The sequence below is a fragment of the Schistocerca americana genome, chromosome 7 (genome assembly GCF_021461395.2).
Source record: "Schistocerca americana isolate TAMUIC-IGC-003095 chromosome 7, iqSchAmer2.1, whole genome shotgun sequence".
In the NCBI taxonomy this organism is placed as follows: Eukaryota; Metazoa; Arthropoda; class Insecta; order Orthoptera; family Acrididae; genus Schistocerca; species Schistocerca americana.
In genome coordinates this window covers 237,525,526-237,547,937 of record NC_060125.1, presented here as the reverse complement: position 1 = coordinate 237,547,937, position 22,412 = coordinate 237,525,526, and the positions used below count along the sequence as shown (strand labels likewise).

The 22,412-nt window shown below is 45.1% G+C and overlaps 1 protein-coding gene across 1 annotated transcript in view; it reads left to right on the top strand.

Annotated features, from left to right (window-relative positions):
• LOC124622448 overlaps positions 1-11,715 on the top strand; it is a 160,124-nt gene extending 148,409 nt beyond the window's left edge. Inside the window, exon 4 of the mRNA XM_047148149.1 lies at positions 11,435-11,715. Within this exon, the coding sequence (XP_047004105.1) occupies positions 11,435-11,599 (165 nt within the window). The 3' untranslated portion in view covers positions 11,600-11,715. The remainder of the gene's footprint in view (positions 1-11,434) is intronic.
• Positions 11,716-22,412: the final 10,697 nt, after the last annotated feature.

Sequence of the window (22,412 nt, the reverse complement as noted above, 5' to 3'; positions counted from 1 at the left end):
GGTGAGCTGATGTTAGTGAAGAATGCCTTTAAGTCGACAAGAACGCCGTTATCAACACCTGACTGAGTTTGAGCGAGGTCGTATAATAGGGTAACGAAAAGATGGATGTTCCTTCTGCGGGACTGCAGAAAGACTTGACAGGGACGTAGCCACTGAATGTGGCTGCTGGCAGCGGTGGTCACAGGAAAGTATGGCAGCAAGATGACCGGACTCCGGACGTCAACTTGGCACTACCGAGAGGGAAGACAATCGTTCTTGCGAATGGCTCTGGCGCATCGTATTACGGCTGCAACAGCAGTTCGAGCAGCAGTTGGCATCACAGCGAACTGTTACAAATCCGTTACTTCACGGACAGCTCTGAGCCAGACGCCCCGTAGTGTGCATTCCACTGACCCCAAACCACCGTCATTTGCGGCTTCAGTAGTGTCAAGCGAGAGCCCATGGGAGGATGGAGTTGAGGTCCGTTGTACTTTTTTGATAAAAGCCGGTTCTGTCTCATTGCCACTGATGGCCGTGCGTTGGCTAGGGGGCCAGGTGACGCCTCCAACCAACCTGTCTGCGACCTGGACCACTGGACCCATACCTGGGGTTGCAGTCTGGGGCGTGATTTTGTATGACAGCAGGATCACTCTCGTGGTTCTCCAACGCACCCTGGCTACAAATTTGTACGTCAGTCTGACGATTCGACCTCTTTTGCTGCCACTGATGAGCAACATTTCAAGGGGTGTTTTACAACAGGATAACCTTCGCCCACATACCACTGTTGTAATCCCACATGCTCTACAGAGTCTCGTCAATTTGCCTTGGACAATTCGCTCGCCAAATCTCTCTCCAATCAGGCATGTACGCCACATCATCGGACAACACCAGTATCATCTACAAACAGCATTAACGGTCTCTGTATTGACTGACCAAATGCAATGGGCATGGAAATCCATACCATAAACTGACATCCGGCACCCGTACGTCAGGTCGATTTCCAGTAGACTTTTGGAACATATACTGTATTCGAACATTATGAAGTACCTCGAAGAAAACGATTTATTGACACATAGCACGGATTCAGAAAATATCGTTCTTGCGTAACACAACTAGCTCTTTATACTCATGAAGTAATAAGTGCTATCGACAGGGGATGTAAAATTGATTTCATATTTTTAGATTTCCAGAAGGCTTTCGACACCGTTTCTTATAAGCGTCTTTTAACCGAACCACGCGCCTACGGAGTATCGCCTCAGTTGTGCGACTGGATTCGTGATTTCCTGTCAGAAAGGTCACAGTTCGTAGTAATAGATGGAAAGTCATCGAGTAAAACAGAAGTAATATCCGGCGTTCCCTAAGGAAGTGTTATAGGCCCTCTATTGTTCCTGATCTATATTAACGACATAGGAAACAATCTGAGTAGCCGTCTTAGATTGTTTACAGATGATGCTGTCAGTTACCGTCTTGTAAAGTCATCAGACGATCAAAACGACTTGCAAAATGATTTAGATAAGATATCTGAATGGTGTGAAAAGTGGCAATTGACCCTGAATAAAGAAAATTGTGAAGCTATTCACATGAGTACTAATAGAAATCAGCTAAATTTCGATTACGTGATAAGTCACACAAATCTGAAGGCTGTAAATTCAACTAAATACTTTGGATTACAATTACAAATAACCTAAATTGGAACGACCACATACATAATATTGTGGGTAGAGCAAACCAAAGACTGCGATTCATTGGCAGAACATTTAGAAGGTGCAACAGGTCTACTAAAGAGACTGCTTACACCACGCTCGTCCGCCCTGTTCTGCGGTGTGGGATCCGCATCAGGTGGGACTGACGGATGACATCGAAAAAGTACAAAGAAGGGCAGCTCGTTTTGTATTATCGCGAAATAGGGGAGATAGTGTAACAGACATGATACATGAATTGGAGTGGCAGTCATTAAAACAAAGGCGTTTTTCGTTGCGACGGGATCTTCTCATGAAATTTCAATCACCAGCTTTCTCCTACGATTGCGAAAACTTTCTGTTGGCACCCACCTACATAGGGAGAAATGATCATCACTATAAAATAAGAGAAACCAGGGCTCGCAGAGAAAAATTTAAGTGCTCGTTTTTCCCGCGTGCCGTTCGTGAGTGGAACGGTAGAGAGGCAGCTTGAAGGTGATTCATTGAACCCGCTGTCAGGCACTTTATTGTGAATAGCAGAGTAATCACGAAGATGTAGATGTAGACACATTGCATGCACTTTTGCATGCTTGCGTTCAACATTTTAGCAGTTACACCGGTGACTAACACACCAGTATTTCACATTTTCAATGGCTCATTTCACACTTACATTAACCTGTGATATTGCAACGTTAATCACTTAAGTATGTTACCTAGACAAATGCACTGCCAAAACTTCAGTACTGTACATTCCATGTTTCTTGGTGTTGCGACTATTTTTTGTCAATGTACACAAAAAAAAACTTTTCCGAAGGCCGCTATAAATGTATTTTGATATTTAATATCTGTTCAGAGAAGGTCTAACAATGACGGTGACAAACATGCACTTTCCGTGGCTTTACTGAGTTCATAGCGCAGTAGTGGAAAACATGACATGAGGATGAAGAGACTCACCGAATGCTGAATGGTGACTGGTCACTAAAACAGATTTATAACAGTCTTCGAAAAATTTACAGATACGAATTATAACTGCAAAACTGTTTGCTAGCCCATAAATGCAAATTACCACGAACAAAATAATACGGAAATAGCGCGCTTCTTGGTCGCAGGGATATACGAGAATCTACCAGAGAGTAATGCACCACATTTCTTTTCCTCAACAATTCTTTATTCAACATAATGAGAATTACACACACCAAAAGATGGTGTTGTAACTACACACTCTATTTTTCCACGTAAACTCCATCCCGTTCTATGGCCTTCCTCCAGTCCGAAACAAGGGCGTGTATGCCCTGTCGGTACCAATCCTTGTCCTGGTGGTGGAGCCAGTGCTTCACTGTGTGAATCACCTCCTCATCGTCCTCAAAATGTCTTCCACGAATGGCACAAACAAGTGGAAGTCCGAGGGGGCTATGCCAGGGCTGTAGGGTGGATGCAGTAACAGTCCTCGGACTTATGTGGGGCCGAGAGTTACCGCGTTGCAGCAAAACATCTCCTGGGTTGCTGTAGCGTTGAAATCGCCGGAAGCGCGTCTTGAGTTTTGTTGATATGTTGACGTATGCTTCTGAGTTAATGGTACCACTTCTTGGCATCACATCAATGGGAATCACGCCTTCACAGTCGAACAAGGTTATCGTGAGCTTACCGGTGGAAACAGTTGCTCTGAATTTTTTCTTCTGTGGGCAGCGGAAATGGCGCCACTACATCGACTATTCTTTGTTTCAGGCTCAAAATGGTGAACCAAGGTTTCATCACCTGCCACAATCCGGGACAAGAACGCCTCGCCCTGAGCTTCAAAATGTTGCAACAAATCAAGACAAATATTTTTTCTGTGCGATTTGTGATCCATCGCCAGGCACTGCAGAACCCATCTTGCACACACTTTTGAATATTCAAAAATGCGGATAATTCCATCCACACGTCCTTTGCTGATTGACAGATGCAGCTTCAACTGCCGAGTCGTAATGCGTCTGTACTCGCGAACAACATCAGGTCACTGCAACATTTCAGGTGTGACAGCCGTGGATGTACTCCTCGACCACTGCAAATTGTGGAGCTCCGCCGAACCGTCTTCTGATGACCTCACCCTCCGTGCCCAGCGACTAACAGTACTTCTGCGAGAGCAGATGCTTATTAGAGTTTGCACAAGCGTTTGTGAATAATTCTCACACTTTCTTTCTCTGCAGTGAGAAATTCAATGACGGCACGTTGCTTGTAACGTACATCACCTACAAACGCCATTTTGAAACCGTGCTGCAGGTAAACTATCTGTCTGAAATGACGGAAACTTGGCACGCTCCCTCGGGAGACTTCAAGTAATACATACGTAATGTTTGGCATTCGTAGCATTGTTTTCGGCTGAGAAAAAAAAATGCGTTGCATTACTTTCTGGGCAACCCTCGTAATAGTGACATTTCTGTGTCCAGTTATGGTTTTTCTCATGGTGGAGACGAATAAACAAGAATACACTCAATTTGGTTGCACTGGACAAAATTTGTATGTTTTTCGTCTAAAGTGTGGACTATAGCGTGGAACTTAATCGAGGCATCACATTTGCGACTCTGTACACTGCATGAAGTCAATTTCGTCTTACACCCTCCACAGTCCTCAGAACTTCGTTAAACGCCATCTGGTCCTGAAAAACCAGTCATTTCACCTTGTCAGTGCTACTTCACAGCAGCAAGATAATATACGAGGGGGGACCCAAAAGAAACCGGACTCCGAGGGCGCTGCCATTCGTAGACGTAGTGCAGGGTTCTCACGCTAGATGGTGTTAGTAGAGACCTTCATGAAGCAGCTGTGCAGACGGCGTCAGTGTGGAGCTGAACGTGGAAGTGTGGTACTGTGTTTCTCTGACTGTTGGCGGGTTACCTCCGCGAAGTCGTTATGGCCACTTTAAAAGAACAAAGAGTGTGTGTGAAATTTTGTTTCCCGCTTAAAAAAGCTGCAACGGAGAAACACCAAATGCTTCAGGAAGCTTTCCAGGAGGACGGTATGAGCCGCACACAGGTTTTCGAGTGGTTTGGGCGCTTTAAGCGTGGTGAGATGTGTGTTGAAGACCAAGCTCGTTCTGGACGCCCTTCAACATCGCGAAATGAGGAGAACATTGAAAAGGTCCGCCAAAAGATCAACGAGTATCGTCGCCAAACGGTCGACCAAATTTCAGCAGAGACAGGAATCAGTTGGAGCTCGTGCCAGCGGATTTTGAGTGAGGATTTGCACATGAGACGTGTTGCTGCTAAATTTGTTCCGCGCCTTCTCACACAGGAGCAAAAAACCATCCGCATGAATGTGTGTCAGGACCTGAAAACAGATATTGCATGCGATCCAAACTTCTTGAACAAAGTCATTACAGGGGATGAGAGTTGGTGTTACGGGTATGACCCAGAAACCATGCAAGCGTCAAGCCAGTGGAGGACTCCCAACTCTCCCAGACCAAAAAAAGCAAGGCAAGTGAGGTCAAATGTGAAGACGATGATCATTGTCTTTTTTTACGTTTCGTGGAATTGTGCATCGGGAATTCGTACCCCCTGGCCAGACTGTTAACCAGCACTTTTACTTGGATGTTTTAAGGCGTCTGCGAGAGGATGTGAGGAGGAAACGCCCAGAACTTTGGCGATCAGGTGACTGGTTTCTGCATCACGACAACGCTCCAGCACACACAGCATTACGAGTGACCCACTATTTGGCATCTCCGTACTTGCCGGACCTAGCCCCGTGCGACTTTTTCCTATTTCCACGAATGAAAAAAACGGTAAAAGGAGAGCGTTATGACGGTGTGGAGGCGGGAAAAACAGCTTCGCAAAGGGCACTGGACAATATCAAACTTATAGAGTTCTAAACATGCTTCCAACAGTGGGAAAAGAGACTTGACAAGTGCATCGCATGTGATGGAGAGTATTTTAAAGGTGACTGAAGTAATTTTGTAAAAAGGTTCATCAATAATTTTTTATGACAACAATCCGGTTTCTTTTGGGTTCCCCCCTCGTACTCATCCTCCGCACTAACAATAAGCCACGAGCAGTCTTGCACTCCCACAAGCTTCAGGAAGACGAAATGAGTCGACGAGTATGAAGCGATCGCAGCGCCACAGTTCTCAGATCGTCACACTCTTGGAACTTCAGTAGGAACGAAGAAAGCCCCCGTTAGCGCTGAGGTAACAGCGGCGCCTTGATTTGTAAAGTATGCAGCCCGCAGTAGCTGACTCGTAATCGCTCCGTTTCTGATCTTCACTCTTTATGCATGTAACACTCCCTAGAGAAATTTATAGCTCGGAAATCTAACACTGTCGCCATTGCTTCTTAATACGTTTGCCTTATGCCACCCATAATGTGCACTACAGTGGATATTTATCTTCATAATACCTATGACTTGTAGTCACAAAATTTTAGTTATCACCACATACAAAAAAGGTACATAATTACCTTTTTGTTTGGTTATTGGCTGCAGTCACAGTACAGATTGACATCCCCATGCCATGGGACCATAGCACTACAGGTGTGTATCTGGAATCAAACAACAACATTATTTTCTGAAGGTGATAGTTAAAACTTCACGAATAATTTCGTAAACTAACATGAAGTGCAACGCTAAATGTTCTGTGTGCACCTTGAAACATGCGCCATTGGCAGATGTAGCAAAAGGACACTGTAGGTGGAGTGTTATGTGGAACACTGCCCCATTACCTACTTTTGTATGTAACACAGCACCACACGTAATTTTATAGAACTCCTTGCCATGTTCAGGACTCTTAGTTTCTAAGTTACTAAACTGAGAAAGCTGGAAATTTTTGCACAAAAATCACTCTACGACAAAAAAGGACGCACCACGAGGGATTATCTGAGTGGGACAGAAATCAGTAGATGTGATGTACATGTACAGATGAACAAACGATTGCAATTTCAAAAGAACTGGACGATTTATTCAGGAGAAAGATTTTGATAAACTGAGTAAATCAGTAAAACATTGGTCCACTTCTGGCCCTTATGCAAGCAGTTATTTGGCTTGCCATTGATTGATAGATTTACTGGATGTCCTTCTGAGGGATATCACGCCAAATTCTGTCCGATTGGGGCAGTGATTTATTCAGGAGAAAGAACTTGATAAACTGAGTAAATCAGTAAAACATTGGTCCACTTCTGGCCCTTATGCAAGCAGTTATTTGGCTTGCCATTGATTGATAGATTTACTGGATGTCCTTCTGAGGGATATCACGCCAAATTCTGTCCGATTGGGGCAGTAGATCGTAAAAATACTGAGCTGATTGTAGGGTCCTGCCTGTAATGCTTCAAAAGTTTTCAATTAGGAGATGCCTGGCAACCTTGCTGTCCAGGGTATGGTTTGGCAATCACGAAGGCAAGCAGTAAGGCTCTCGCCATATGCAGATTGGCATTAGCTTGCTGAAATATAAGCTCAGGAAAGCTTGCCATCAAGAGGCATAGAATACCGTCGACATACCTCTGTACTGTAAGCGTCCCGTGGATGGCAACCAAAGGGTTCCGGTATGAAAAGAAATGGCACTCCAGATCATTACTCGTGGTTGTTCTGCCACATGGCGGACGACAATCAAGCTGGTGTCTCACCACTATCTGGTATGCCTCCAGACACGTTTTCGATGGTCACAGGGGCACAATTCGTAGCGGCACTCATCACTGGAAGGCAATTCTACTCCATTCAGTGAGATTCCAGGCCGACGATGTGTCTGGAAGTATCCTGAGCAGCGGTAGGATACCAATCTGACTGCCACCCACCATATAGGTCCGAAAACCAGCAGTGATGATCTGGAGTGCCATTTCTCTTCATAGCAGAACCTCTTGGTTGTCATATGCGACACCCTTGCAACACAGCGGTACGTCTATGTTATATAAGCCCCGTCTTGTTGCCCTTCATGGCAAGCTTTCCTGGGCTTACATTTGAGCAAGATAATGCCTGTCCATATACAGCGAGAGTTTCTACTGCTCAAGTACTATGGTGTGAATGGGACAGCGCTCAAATGGTTTATATCATACCCAACTGGAAGAGTGCAGAAAGTTGAAATAAGCAGGTCACATAATATGCAAAAAACTGGTGATTTCTCGAACTGGGGAACAATCAAGAATGGGGTGCCACAAGGTTCAGTCTTGGGTCCTCTGCTGTTCTTAATATATATTAATGACTTGCCATTCTACATTCACGAAGATGCAAAGCCGGTACTTTTTGCCGATGATACAAGTATAGCTATCACACCCAACAGGCAAGAATTAACTGGTGAAATTGTAAACGATGTTTTTCAGAAAATCATTAAGTGGTTCTCTGCAAATGGGCTCTCATTAAACTTTGACAAAACACAGTATATACAGTTCCACACAGTAAATGGAATGACACCATTAATAAATATAGACTTCGATCAGAAATCGGTAGCTAACGTAGAATATTCAAAATTTCTAGGTGTGTGCATTGATGAGGGGTTGAACTGGAAAAAACACACTGAAGATCTGCTGAAACGTTTGAGTTCAGCTACTTACGCTATTAGGGTCATTGCAAATTTTGGCGATATACATCTCAGTAAATTAGCTTACCACACCTATTTTCATTCTCTGCTTTCGTATGGCATCATATTCTGGGATAACTCATCATTGGCTTGGCTCTGAGCACTATGCGACTCAACTGCTGAGGTCATCAGTCGCCTAGAACTTGGAACTAATTAAACCTAACTAACCTAAGGACATCACACACATCCATGCCCGAGGCAGGATTCGAATCTGCGCCCGTAGCGGTCACGCGGTTCCAGACTGAAGCGCCTTTAACCGCACGGCCACACCGGCTGGCTAACTCATCATTGAGTAAAAGAGTGTTCATTGCACAAAAGCGTGTAATCAGAATAATTGTTGCAGCTCATCCAAGATCATCCTGCAGACACTTATTTAAAGAGCTAGGGATCTTCACTGTAGCCTCACAATATATATATTCACTTATGAAATTTGTTATTAACAATCCGAACGAATTCCAAAGTAATAGCCGTGTACATGGCTACAACACTAGGAGAAAGGATGATCTTCACCACTCTAGGTTAAATCTAACTTTGGCTCAAGAGGGAGTAAATTATGCTGCCACAAAAGTCTTTGGTCACTTACCTAATAGCATCAAAAGTCTGACAGATAGCCATATAGCATTTAAAAGGAAATTAAAAGAATTTCTGAATGGCAACTCCTTCTACTCATTACACGAATTTTTGGATATAGTAAGTGGGTAATTTCACCACCCCACCCTCCCACCCAAAAAACAAATTAAAAAATATTAAGTGTCATGTAATATTTTGTGTAATGTAATATCTTGTATAGACACCTTTTATTGACCTGACACGTCCCACATCATTGCGAAGTGTCATATTCATGATCTATGGAACAAGTACTAATCTAATCTAATCTAACCTTCATGCTTCCCAAACCCTACCTTGGCCAGCTAGATTACTAGGACTCTCCCCACTTAAAAAGATTTGGAGCATTATGGGCTCCTCCATAAAGCTCGGTATTTTGACTATCAAATACGCTAATTGGACAGAATTTGGGACGATATCTCTCAGAAGGACATCCAGAACTCTATCAATCAATTCCAAGCCGAATAACTGTGTGCATAAGGGCCAGAGGTAGACCAACACGTTATTGACTTGCTCAGTTTGTAAAGCTCTTTCTCTTAAATAAATCATCCAACTTTTCTAAAATTGTAATAATTTGTTTGTCTGCATATGTACATAACAACTGCAGTTTTTCAGTTCCATTCGGATAATTTCTCCGTGGTGCGTCTTTTTACTGTCTTGTTGTTGTTGTTGTGCAAGCTTCTTCATCTCCCAGATCCTACTACAGCCTACATCCTTCTGAATCTGCTTAGTGTATTCATCTCTTGGTCTCCCTCTACGATTTTTACCCCCCACGCTACCCTCCAATGCTAAATTGGTGATCCCTTGATGCCTCAGAACGTGTCCTACCAACTGATCCCTTCTTCTAGTCACTTTGTGCCACAAACTCCTCCCTAATTCTATTCAGTACCTCCTCATTAGTTATGTGATCTACCTGTCTAATCTTCAGCATTCTTCTGTAGCACCACATTTCAAAAGCTTCTATTCTCTTCTTGTCTAAACTATTTACCGTCTATGTTTCACTTCCATACATGGCTACGCTCCATACAAATACTTTCAGAAACGACTTCCTGACACTTAAATAAATACTCGATGTTAACAAATTTCTCTTCTTCAGAAACGCTTTCCTTGCCATTGCCAGTCTACATTTTATATCCTCTCTACTTCGACCATCATCAGTTATTTTGCTCCCCAAATACCAAAACTCCTTTACTAATTTAAGTGTCTCATTTCCTAATGTAATTCCATCAGCATCATCCTACTTAATTCGACTATATTCCATTATCCTCGTTTTGCTTTTGTTGATGTTCATCTTACATCCTCCTTTCAAGACACTGTCCATTCCGTTCAATTGCTCTTCCAAGTCCTTTGCTGTCTCTGACAGAATTACAATGTCATCGGCGAACCTCAAAGTTTTTATTTCTTCTCCATGGATTTTAATACCTACTCCGAACTTTTCTTTCGTTTTCCTTTACTGCTTGCTCAATATACAGATTGAATAACATCGGGGACAGGCTACAACCCTGTCTCACTCTCTTCCCAACCACTGCTACCCTTTCATGTCCCTCGACTCTTATAACTGCCATCTGCTTTCTGTACAAATTGTAAATAGCCTTTCGCTCTCTGTATTTTACCCCTGTCACCTTCAGAATTTGAAAGAGCGTATTCCAGTCAACATTGTCAAAAGCTTTCTCTAAGTCTACAAATGCTAGAAACGTAGGTTTGCCTTTCCTCAATCTTTCTTCTAAGATAAGTCGTAGGGTCAGTATTGCCTCACGAGTTCGAACATTTCTACGGAATCCAAACTGATCTTCCCTGAGGTCGGCTTCTACCAGTTTTTCCATTCGTCTGTAAAGAATTCGCGTTAGTATTTTGCAGCTGTGACTTATTAAACTGATAGTTCGGTAATTTTCACATCTGTCAACACCTGCTTTCTTTGGGATTGGAATTATTATATTCTTCTTGAGGTCTGAGGGAATTTCGCCTGTCTCATACATCTTGCTCACCAGATGGTAGAGTTTTGTCAGGACTGGCTCTCCCAAGGCTGTCAGTAGTTCTAATGGAATGTTGTCTACTCCCGGGGCCTTGTTTCGACTTAGGTCTTTCAGTGCTCTGTCAAACTCTTCACGCAGTATCATACCTCCCATTTCATCTTCATCTGCATCCTCTTCCATTTCCATAATATTGTCCTCAAGAACATCACCCTTGCATAGACCCTCTATATACTCCTTCCATCTTCCTGCTTTCCCTTCTTTACTGTCTTAGAGTGTATGAATTCCTGCAGTAAAATGTTACTGGGAGCGGGGTTTCACGTCTCCCAGATAATCCTTTCCCCATCCCCCTCCTTCGCCTTCCCCCTTCGAATCCACAGCAGCCTTTTACAGCGCACACTGCATTGCTCATATTATAACTTGAAGAAAAATAACTTCATCTGATACCTGAGGACAACAGAAGTGTAACAGGAATCATTCTTAATGGCAGTGGCACAGTTTAATAAATGTTGCGGCTATCTTATAGACGTTCACAAAATTTCCCGATCCATCGTTGCACGTGCAGTAATGTTATTGTGAGTGGTGCCTGCTATTTTGCCACATCGCGGTACTGGTGTTCTGTGGACGTCTCTGTAGCCTTCATGGAACTGACTGAAGCTAAACTGTTACAGGGCGAGTTCTGCGGAAACGGCAAGGAGGCCAGCATGCACAAGTTCAGGGCTGCTTTGGCCGGATTCGTGGGGAAATACACCGTACACATGGATATGGACTTCGGAAACGGCAACGAAGCCTGCTTCGACGGCAGCTTCGAACTTGTGAGCCCCCTGGGGTTCTAAGGCGACACACCTGCTTACTGTCTTACCACCGCTGTGCACAACTGTAACCAACAGTTTGTCAACTATTATGTACCATTGTTACTTCAATAAATTTGTCCAACCGCTGGTGGATTCTATATTCTGTCTCATTTACTTTTTTCTGACGGCAGTTCTGAAAACAGCGTTTAAAGAGTCTGTATGAACCCTCGCAAAGTAAAGAATGTGGCCCAAGCGTAACAGCGCTTTCTTGTCCTGAGCACTGGGTGGTTCTACCCGTTTCTTCTTCAGTTGACAACCGCCTGCTGACCTGCACAGTTAGAGTGTCCCGGTTGCTAACTCTTTACTACGCAATGTGGCACCGCAGTCTTTGTGCACTGCAGGTATAGGGAAAGTTCTTGATAATAAAGTACTGGGTGATCAAAAAGTCAGTATAAATTTGAAAACTTAATAAATCACGGAATAATGTAGATAGAGAGGTAAAAATTGACACACATGCTTGGAATGACATGGGGTTTTATTAGAACCAAAAAAAAAAAAAAAACGAAGTATTGCTAGACGCGTGAAAGATCTCTTGCGCGCGTCGTTTGGTGATGACCGTGTGCTCAGCCACCACATGCTTGGCCTCCCAGGTCCCCAGACCTCAGTCCGTGCGATTATTGGCTTTGGAATTACCTGAAGTCGCAAGTGTATCGTGATCGACCGACATCTCTAGGGATGCTGAAAGACAACATCCGACGCCAATGCCTCACCATCTGGACATATTTTTCAGTGCTATTCAGAACATTATTCCTCGACTACAGCTATTGTTGAGGAATGATGGTGGACATATTGAGCATTTCCTGTAAAGAACATCATCTTTGCTTTGTCTTACTTTGTTATGTAAATTATTGTTATTCTGATCAGATGAAGCGCCAACTGTCAGACATTTTTTTAACTTTGTATTTGTTTGGTTCTAATAAAACCCCATGTAGAGGTGTCAAGCGATAGCTCATTTCAGGGTAGGGTCGTGTTTTCTAATGAAATCCGGTTATGCCTCGTTGCCACTGATGGTCGTGTGTTGGTTAGAAGGAAACCAGTTGTGTGCCTCCAACCAACCAGTCTGTATGTTAGATGTACAGGATCTACACCTGGAGTTATGGCCTGGAGTGCGATTTCATATGACAGCAGGAGTACTCTCCTGGTTCCAGAATGAGATTTTCACTGTGCAGCAGAGTGTGCGCTGATATGAAACTTCCTGGCAGATACCATTTGGTAGAGCACTTGCCCGTAAAAGGCAAAGGTCCCGAGTTCGAGTCCCGGGCCGGCACACAGTTTTAATCTGCCAGGAAGTTTCATATCAGCGCACACTCCGCTGCAGAGTGAAAATTTCATTCTGGAAACATCCCCCAGGCTGTGGCTAAGCCATGCCTCCGCAATATCCTTTCTCCCAGGAGTGCTAGTTCTGCAAGGTTCGCAGGAGAGCTTCTGTGAAGTTTGGAAAGTAGGAGACGGGGTACTGGCGGAAGCAACGCTATGAGGATGGGGCGTGAGTAGTGCTTGGGTAGCTCAGTTGGTAGAACACTTGCCCGCAAAAGGCAAAGGTTCCGAGTTCGAGTCTCGGTCCGACACACAGTTTTAATCTGCCAGGAAGTTTCACTCTCCTGGCTATCTCACGCACACTGACTGCAAATTTGTACGACAGTCTGGTGATTCGACTTGTAGTGTTGCCATTTATGAACCGCATTCCAGGGACTGTTTTCCAACAGGATAACGCTCGCCCACATACAGCTGTCGTAGTCCGAAACTCTCTACAATGTGATGTCATGTTACCTTGACATGCTCGATCACCAGATCTGTCTACAATGCAACACATATAGGAAACTGGAAACATACAGGATAGCATCGGACGACATCTCCAGTGTCATCCACAAACAGCATCAACTGTCCCTGTATTGGCTGAACACGTGCAATGGGCAAGGAATTCCAGTCCACAAACTGACTTCCGGCACCTGTACAACACGATACACTCATGTGTGCCTGCACGCAACATATGGCGGTTTCATCGGCTATTAATAAACCAGCATTTCGCATTTGCTGTGGCTCATTTCGTGCTTACATTAAAGTGTTATCTTGCGACGTTAATCACTTAAATACCTTACCTGCACATATGTATTTCGGAAATTTAATTACTGTACGTTAATTACTTTTTGGTGTTGCGATTTTTTCCATCAGTGTAGTATTAAAATAATTTGAGTGTCTGAACCGACAGTGTGAGTAAATAATACTGACTATGATCTAACAAAGTTAATGGTGGCAGTACTTGTACTACTGCAACTGCTGCCGCTAATAGTGAGAATAGTACAATAATACGAGGGCTATCCACAAAGTACATTACATTTTGGAATTAAAAATAAATAAAGCATTGGAAATTTCTTTTATTATATATACACAGATGAAAGCCACACTTAAATACTACTTTTCTACATAGTTGTCATTTAAATTAAGGCACTTATCGTAGCGATGGACGAGCTTGGAAATTCCTTCGTCGTAAAATTCGGCCGTCTGCGCCTTCAACCACGTGGTTACCTCTTCTTGAAGCTGTGCGTCGTCATCAAAACGCTGCATAGCCAACCACTTCTTCATTGCTGGGAATAAGCGGAAGTCGCTCGGTGCCAGGTCGGGACTGTACGGCGGATGAGGAAACAACTCCCACTTAAAAGATTCGAGAACTTCACGAGTGGCATTTGCCGTATGGGCCCGGGCGTTGTCGTGAATCAGCAAGACCTTTGAGCCCAACTTTCCCCTGCGCTTGTTTTGTATTGCTCTTCTGAGGTTGTGCAGAGTTTGGCAGTACCTTTGAGAGTTTATTGTAGTGCCTCTTTCCAGGAAATCCACAAAAATCACACCTTTTCTGTCCCAAAAGACAGCCGCCATCACCTTCCTTGCCAACATTGTCTGCATGCATTTCTTGGGTTTTTGGGGGGAATTTGTGTGCCCCCACTGCATTGACTGCAATTTTGTCTCGCAGTTCACATGCTTAATCCATGTTTCGTCACCAGTAACGATGCGATCGAGTAATGAGTCGCCATCTTTCTCGTAAGCGTCCAAAAACGTTAACGCTGTAGCCATTCGCTGATTTTTGTGAATCTCTGTCAAGATTTTTGGTATCCATCTTGCACAAAACTTGTGGTAACCAAGCTTTTCGGTAATGATTTCGTGCAACAAACTTCGTGCAATTTGTGGAAAACTCATAGAGATTTCCGTTATAGTGAAATTATGGTTTTCACGGACCGCGGCATCGACTTTTTCGACAAGTTCGGCAGTCACTATGCTGGGTCTTCCACTTCGCTCTTCGTCGTGAATGTTAGTTCGGCCATTTTTAAATTTTATGACCCATTGACGCACTCCACCTTCAATGATTATGTTGTCCCCATACACTTCACAAAGCTGCCGATAGATTTCTATCGGTGTACAGTTTTTGCAGTCAGAAACCTTATTACAGCACGCACTTCACACTTCGCGGCATTTTCAATTAACGCAAACATTTCAAACTGTCACAGTAACTCAACGGAGTACAGCACGAAACTCTCACTAGCACGGCAGGATGCCGACTGAGCGGTGGAATACCACGACACCAAGATGGCCGCGCTAGCCCCGCCCCTAACGGACACAATCGGAAACGTAATGTACTTTGTGGATAGCCCTCGTAATAATACTAATAATAATAATAATAATAATGACAATAATAACAATAATTATACTGGTAGATATAAAAAGAACTTACAGATGTACAAGATACACTCCTGGAAATGGAAAAAAGAACACATTGACACCGGTGTGTCAGACCCACCATACTTGCTCCGGACACTGCGAGAGGGCTGTACAAGCAATGATCACACGCACGGCACAGCGGACACACCAGGAACCGCGGTGTTGGCCGTCGAATGGCGCTAGCTGCGCAGCATTTGTGCACCGCCGCCGTCAGTGTCAGCCAGTTTGCCGTGGCATACGGAGCTCCATCGCAGTCTTTAACACTGGTAGCATGCCGCGACAGCGTGGACGTGAACCGTATGTGCAGTTGACGGACTTTGAGCGAGGGTGTATAGTGGGCATGCGGGAGGCCGGGTGGACGTACCGCCGAATTGCTCAACACGTGGGGCGTGAGGTCTCCACAGTACATCGATGTTGTCGCCAGCGGTCGGCGGAAGGTGCACGTGCCCGTCGACCTGGGACCGGACCGCAGCGACGCACGGATGCACGCCAAGACCGTAGGATCCTACGCAGTGCCGTAGGGGACCGCACCGCCACTTCCCAGCAAATTAGGGACACTGTTGCTCCTGGGGTATCGGCGAGGACCATTCGCAACCGTCTCCATGAAGCTGGGCTACGGTCCCGCACACCGTTAGGCCGTCTTCCGCTCACGCCCCAACATCGTGCAGCCCGCCTCCAGTGGTGTCGCGACAGGCGTGAATGGAGGGACGAATGGAGACGTGTCGTCTTCAGCGATGAGAGTCGCTTCTGCCTTGGTGCCAATGATGGTCGTATGCGTGTTTGGCGCCGTGCAGGTGAGCGCCACAATCAGGACTGCACACGACCGAGGCACACAGGGCCAACACCTGGCATCATGGTGTGGGGAGCGATCTCCTACACTGGCCGTACGCCACTGGTGATCGTCGAGGGAACACTGAATAGTGCACGGTACATCCAAACCGTCATCGAACCCATCGTTCTACCATTCCTAGACCGGCAAGAGAACTTGCTGTTCCAACAGGACAATGCACGTCCGCATGTATCCCGTGCCACCCAACGTGCTCTAGAAGGTGTAAGTCAACTACCCTGGCCAGCAAGATCTCCGGATCTGTCCCCCATTGAGCATGTTTGGGACTGGATGAAGCGTCGTCTCACGCGGTCTGCACGTCCAGCACGAACGCTGGTCCAACTGAGGCGCCAGGTGGAAATGGCATGGCAAGCCGTTCCACAGGACTACATCCAGCATCTCTACGATCGTCTCCATGGGAGAATAGCAGACTGCATTGCTGCGAAAGGTGGATATACACTGTACTAATGCCGACATTGTGCATGCTCTGTTGCCTGTGTCTATGTGCCTGTGGTTCTGTCACTGTGATCATGTGATGTATCTGACCCCAGGAATGTGTCAATAAAGTTTCCCCTTCCTGGGACAATGAATTCACGGTGTTCTTATTTCAATTTCCAGGAGTGTAGATGTCTGTGATATGAGGAGTTCCAGGGAAAAGAAATTTAAGGAGACTGCAACAGCTAAGAATACAGGTAAAACTGGAGAATCTGACTGGAAAAAAGGATGTACAGATACAAGGGTAACGAGTGCGTGTAGACACTCTGGTAAAACCTCTTGCTGCTTTAGTAAATATGCCATTAAGTGTCTGCTCTAGCAGGAGATGTGAAACATCCCCTTAGAAAATTTATGAATTACTGTGCTGATAAACCCCTTACGTTATTTGATTTTCAAACAGCTGAGTAAAACTGAACGTATGCAGACATTACTCTCTTTACTTATTCTGATCAACACTAAACTGACACACAATACTTTTAGCGCAACGCAATCTGACTTTTAAAAAACCCTACAAAAGAATGGCCTGACTAACAATAACCTATACCTTTCAAGAATCACTTACCTCACAAAAATCTTCGTTACTCGAACTACTGCAATACGGCGAGCGCCAATACTGCCAGCTAATAAAAGATTCCAACTACTGAAGGCACTAACTACTGATAGGCATAGTTAGCAAATGAAAGATTTTGAAGAGAACAAACAATGTATTTACCTTAATAGTGCTCAAAAGTCATTATATATATATATATATATATATATATATATATATATATATATATATACACTCCTGGAAATGGAAATAAGAACACATTGACACCGGTGTGTCAGACCCACCATACTTGCTCCGGACACTGCGAGAGGGCTGTACAAGCAATGATCACACGCACGGCACAGCGGACACACCAGGAACCGCGGTGTTGGCCGTCGAATGGCGCTAGCTGCGCAGCATTTGTGCACCGCCGCCGTCAGTGTCAGCCAGTTTGATGTGGCATACGGAGCTCCATCGCAGTCTTTAACACTGGTAGCATGCCGCGACAGCGTGGACGTGAACCGTATGTGCAGTTGACGGACTTTGAGCGAGGGCGTATAGTGGGCATGCGGGAGGCCGGGTGGACGTACCGCCGAATTGCTCAACACGTGGGGCGTGAGGTCTCCACAGTACATCGATGTTGTCGCCAGTGGTCGGCGGAAGGCGCACGTGCCCGTCGACCTGGGACCGGACCGCAGCGACGCACGGATGCACGCCAAGACCGTAGGATCCTACGCAGTGCCGTAGGGGACCGCACCGCCACTTCCCAGCAAATTAGGGACACTGTTGCTCCTGGGGTATCGGCGAGGACCATTCGCAACCGTCTCCATGAAGCTGGGCTACGGTCCCGCACACCGTTAGGCCGTCTTCCGCTCACGCCCCAACATCATGCAGCCCGCCTCCAGTGGTGTCGCGACAGGCGTGAATGGAGGGACGAATGGAGACGTGTCGTCTTCAGCGATGAGAGTCGCTTCTGCCTTGGTGCCAATGATGGTCGTATGTGTGTTTGGCGCCGTGCAGGTGAGCGCCACAATCAGGACTGCACACGACCGAGGCACACAAGGCCAACACCCGGCATCATGGTGTGGGGAGCGATCTCCTACACTGGCCGTACACCACTGGTGATCGTCGAGGGGACACTGAATAGTGCACGGTACATCGAAACCGTCATCGAACCCATCGTTCTACCATTCCTAGACCGGCAAGGGAACTTGCTGTTCCAACAGGAGAATGCACGTCCGCATGTATCCCGTGCCACCCAACGTGCTCTAGAAGGTGTAAGTCAACTACCCTGGCCAACAAGATCTCCGGATCTGTCCCCCATTGAGCATGTTTGGGACTGGATGAAGCGTCGTCTCACGCGGTCTCCACGTCCAGCACGAACGCTGGTCCAAGTGAGGCGCCAGGTGGAAATGGCATGGCAAGCCGTTCCACAGGACTACATCCAGCATCTATACGATCGTCTCCATGGGAGAATAGCAGCCTGCATTGCTGCGAAAGGTGGATATACACTGTACTGGTGCCGACATTGTGCATGCTCTGTTGCCTGTGTCTATGTGCCTGTGGTTCTGTCAGTGTGATCATGTGATGTATCTGACCCCAGGAATGTGTCAATAAAGTTTCCCCTTCCTGGGACAATGAATTCACGGTGTTCTTATTTCAATTTCCAGGAGTGTATATATATATATATATATATATATATAGTGTAGCTGGTGGCATTGTTGGAATAGTCGCTATTGTAGTGTTGGGCAGTTGGATGTGAACAGCGCATAGTGTTGTGCAGTTGGAGGTGAGCCGCCAGCAGTGGTGGATGTGGGGAGAGAAATGGCAGAGTTTTGAGAGCGGATGGCCTGGACGTGTGTCCATCAGAAACAGTAAATTTGTAAGACTGGATGTCATTAGTCATAAGTTAATGACATCCAGTCTTACAAATTTATTGTTTCTGATGGACACACGTCCAGGCCATCCGCTCTCAAAACTCTGCCATTTCTCTCCCCACATCCACCACTGCTGGCGGCTCACCTCCAACTGCACAACACTATGCGCTGTTCACATCCAACTGCCCAACACTACAATAGCGACTATTCCAACAATGCCACCAGCCACAGACTGCACACAGCACAGCCAGTGATTTTCATACAGAGCGCTATGTGACGTTGCCAACATAAAAACCTAAACAGCCTACTTACAGATGTTATTCAGTTATCTAAAGTAATGCGGGAGGTTATTCCAGAGCTGACTTCCTGCCACTGAGAAGGACTTCTAGAAAGTAACTGAACAACAGAGTGGGACAGAAAGGATTATGCTTTGATGTGAACTGTTGTTTCTATTATTTTGTTTTGACAAGAGCGTTCAACTCGAGGAGAGACATCAGGGACAGTGTTCGTTGGCAAGACAGAGGCTCTCTGCAGCTGTCTGAACACAGCCAGTGTGAATATGATGGTAAAATATGATCAAAGAGTTGAACATCACAGATTTAACGAACATAGGCATTCATAACCAGTTGCAAGCACAGCGAGCTTTTCTGGGAAACGCCTTGCACGACTACCTCTAATGAGTAACTAGCAGTGAAAGTGTATGTACAAGGTTTTTTTAGGTCAAGGTGGAAGAAGTTTTTATATTTTTGTAGGGCATGGAAAGGTGCTAATGCCTTTTCTACATTGCAGTTAGGTGCAGTAACCGCCCTGTTAAATTGTTAGAAACTTAGTCAGCTGGTGTCATAATTCTGAAATGACAGTATGAATGTCGCATAATTACACTACTGGCCATTAAAATTGCTACACCAAGAAGAAATGCAGATGATAAACGGGTATTCATTGGGCAATAACATTATACTACAACTGACATGTGATTAGATTTTCACGCAATTTGGGTGCATAGATCCTGAGAAATCAGTACTCAGAACAACCACCTATGGCCGTAATAACGGCCTTGATACGCCTGGGCATTGAGTCGAACAAAACTTGGACGGCGTGTATAGGTACAGTTGCCCATGCAGCTTCAACACGATACCACAGTTCATCAAGAGTAGTTACTGGCTTATTGTGACGAGCCAGTTGCTCGGCCACCATTGACCAGACGTTTTGAATTTTGAGAGATCTGGAGAATGTGCTGGCCAGAGCAGCAGTGGAACGTTTCCTGTATCCAGAAAGGCCCGTACAGGACCTGCAACATGCGGCCGTGCATTATCCTGCTGAAATGTAGGGTTTCGCAGGGATCCAATGAAGGGTAGAGCCACGGGTCGTAACACATCTGAAATGTTAACGTCCAATGTTCAAAGTACTGTCAATGCAAACAAGAGGTGACCGAGACGTGTAACCAATGGCACCCAATGCCATCACGCCGAGTGATACGCCAGTATGGCGATGACGAATACACGCTTCCAATGTGCGTTCACCGCGATGTCGCCAAACACGGATGCGACCATCATGATGCTGTAAACAGAATCCGGATTCATCCGAAAAATTGACATTTTGCCATTCGTGCACCCAGGTTCGTCGTTGAGTATACCATCGCAGGCGCTCCTGTTTGTGATGCAGCGTCAAGGGTAACCGCAGCCATGGTCTCCGAGCTGATAGTCCATGCTGCTGCAAACGTCGTCGAACTGTTCGTGCAGCTGGTTGTTGTCTTGCAAACGTCCCCATCTGTTGACTCAGGGATCAAGACGTGGCTGCACGGATAAGATGCCTGTGATCTCGACTGCTAGTGATACGAGGCCATTGGGATCCAGCACGGCGTTCCGTATTACCCTCCTGAACCCACCGATTCCATATTCTGCTAACAGTCATTGGATCTCGATCAACGCGAGCAGCAATGTCGCGATACGATAAACCGAAATCGCGATAGGCTACAATTGGATCTTTATCAAATTCGGAAACGTGATGGTGCGCATTTCTCCTCCTTACACAAGGCATCACAACAATGTTTCACCAGGCAACGCCGGTCAAATGCTGTTTGTCTATGAGAAATCGGTTGGAAATTTTCCTCATGTCAGCACGTTGTAGGTGTCGGCACCGGCGCCAACCTTGTGTGAGTGTTCTGAAAAGCTAATCATTTGCATATCACAGCATCTTCTTCCTGCCAGTTAAATTTCGCGTCTGTAGCACGTCATCTTCGTGGTGTAGCAATATTAATGGCCAGTAGTGTAGTATTTCGCGTTAAGCGCCGTTGCGACACACCCAAAGGTCAATTGTGGAAACTAAGCCACTGAATATTAAAAGTAACTTTATTAAGGGATACACCCGACTGACTACACAAAATAAGAGGGCACGTACATTCGCGAGTGAGTGGTTCAAAATAAGAATTAATACTGTAAGGGAAATGGGTCGTAAGTGTAGTTACGTTGGTACACACTCAGCTGTATGCGAACGTACGATCGAGATAGAGGCACGTACGTTCTAAGTACTATCATTCCCCATGGCCTGGGTAAAAAGAATTGTGGTTAAAATGCATTTATTCTCCTGAGTAAGAAAATAATCGGACTTCATAATTAAATGAAAAGAAAGTTTGCAAGTTCCGAATGTCAAGAGGCAAATAAGACCTGTATATTGAAACTGACACTGACGGCCACGAAGGGAAAGAGGTGAACACATCCACGTACCTCTATTGTTGAGCTACATCGTCGTGAAGATCGTCGCCTCCATCTTAATTCTCCATACAAAATTAAAGTTATAGTAATCTTCCAGAGTTGGATACATGGTATCGTAAATGAAAAAATCATACCGTTTCAGAAATTGCTTTCATTATTTATCCCAATTTCACTTGAAATTGCTGGGCACTTCGTTTATACGTATTATCACCAGGATATAAGAACAAATAATGGTAACTATTACTTAAACTAATAAACGAAGAGTGTAAATCTTCTTTTGCCCGTCAGTGTTAAATACTTTTGAAATGAATCTTTGGTATGAGAGTGGAATAATTATCTATACCTTTATCGATAAGAAAAAATTATTAATTTTCTTTACATTGCCCCCTTGAGCGAATTGTCCGAAGAAATGTCAAATTCCGGGCAATGAGCCCAATCGCTTTACACACTGGTAGTTCTTTCACTCCTTTACACGTGTACTTGAATTGCACTGTTTGTGTCTTATCACCACTTTGCTTATCTATCTGGTGCCGGCCGTGGCACTTATATAATCATTTGTTGTAGCATTCGTTTCTCTCGTGTACTATACATTTATTGTTTTAGCAATGAAAACATATACATTATGGCACACAAAATATTCATTGAC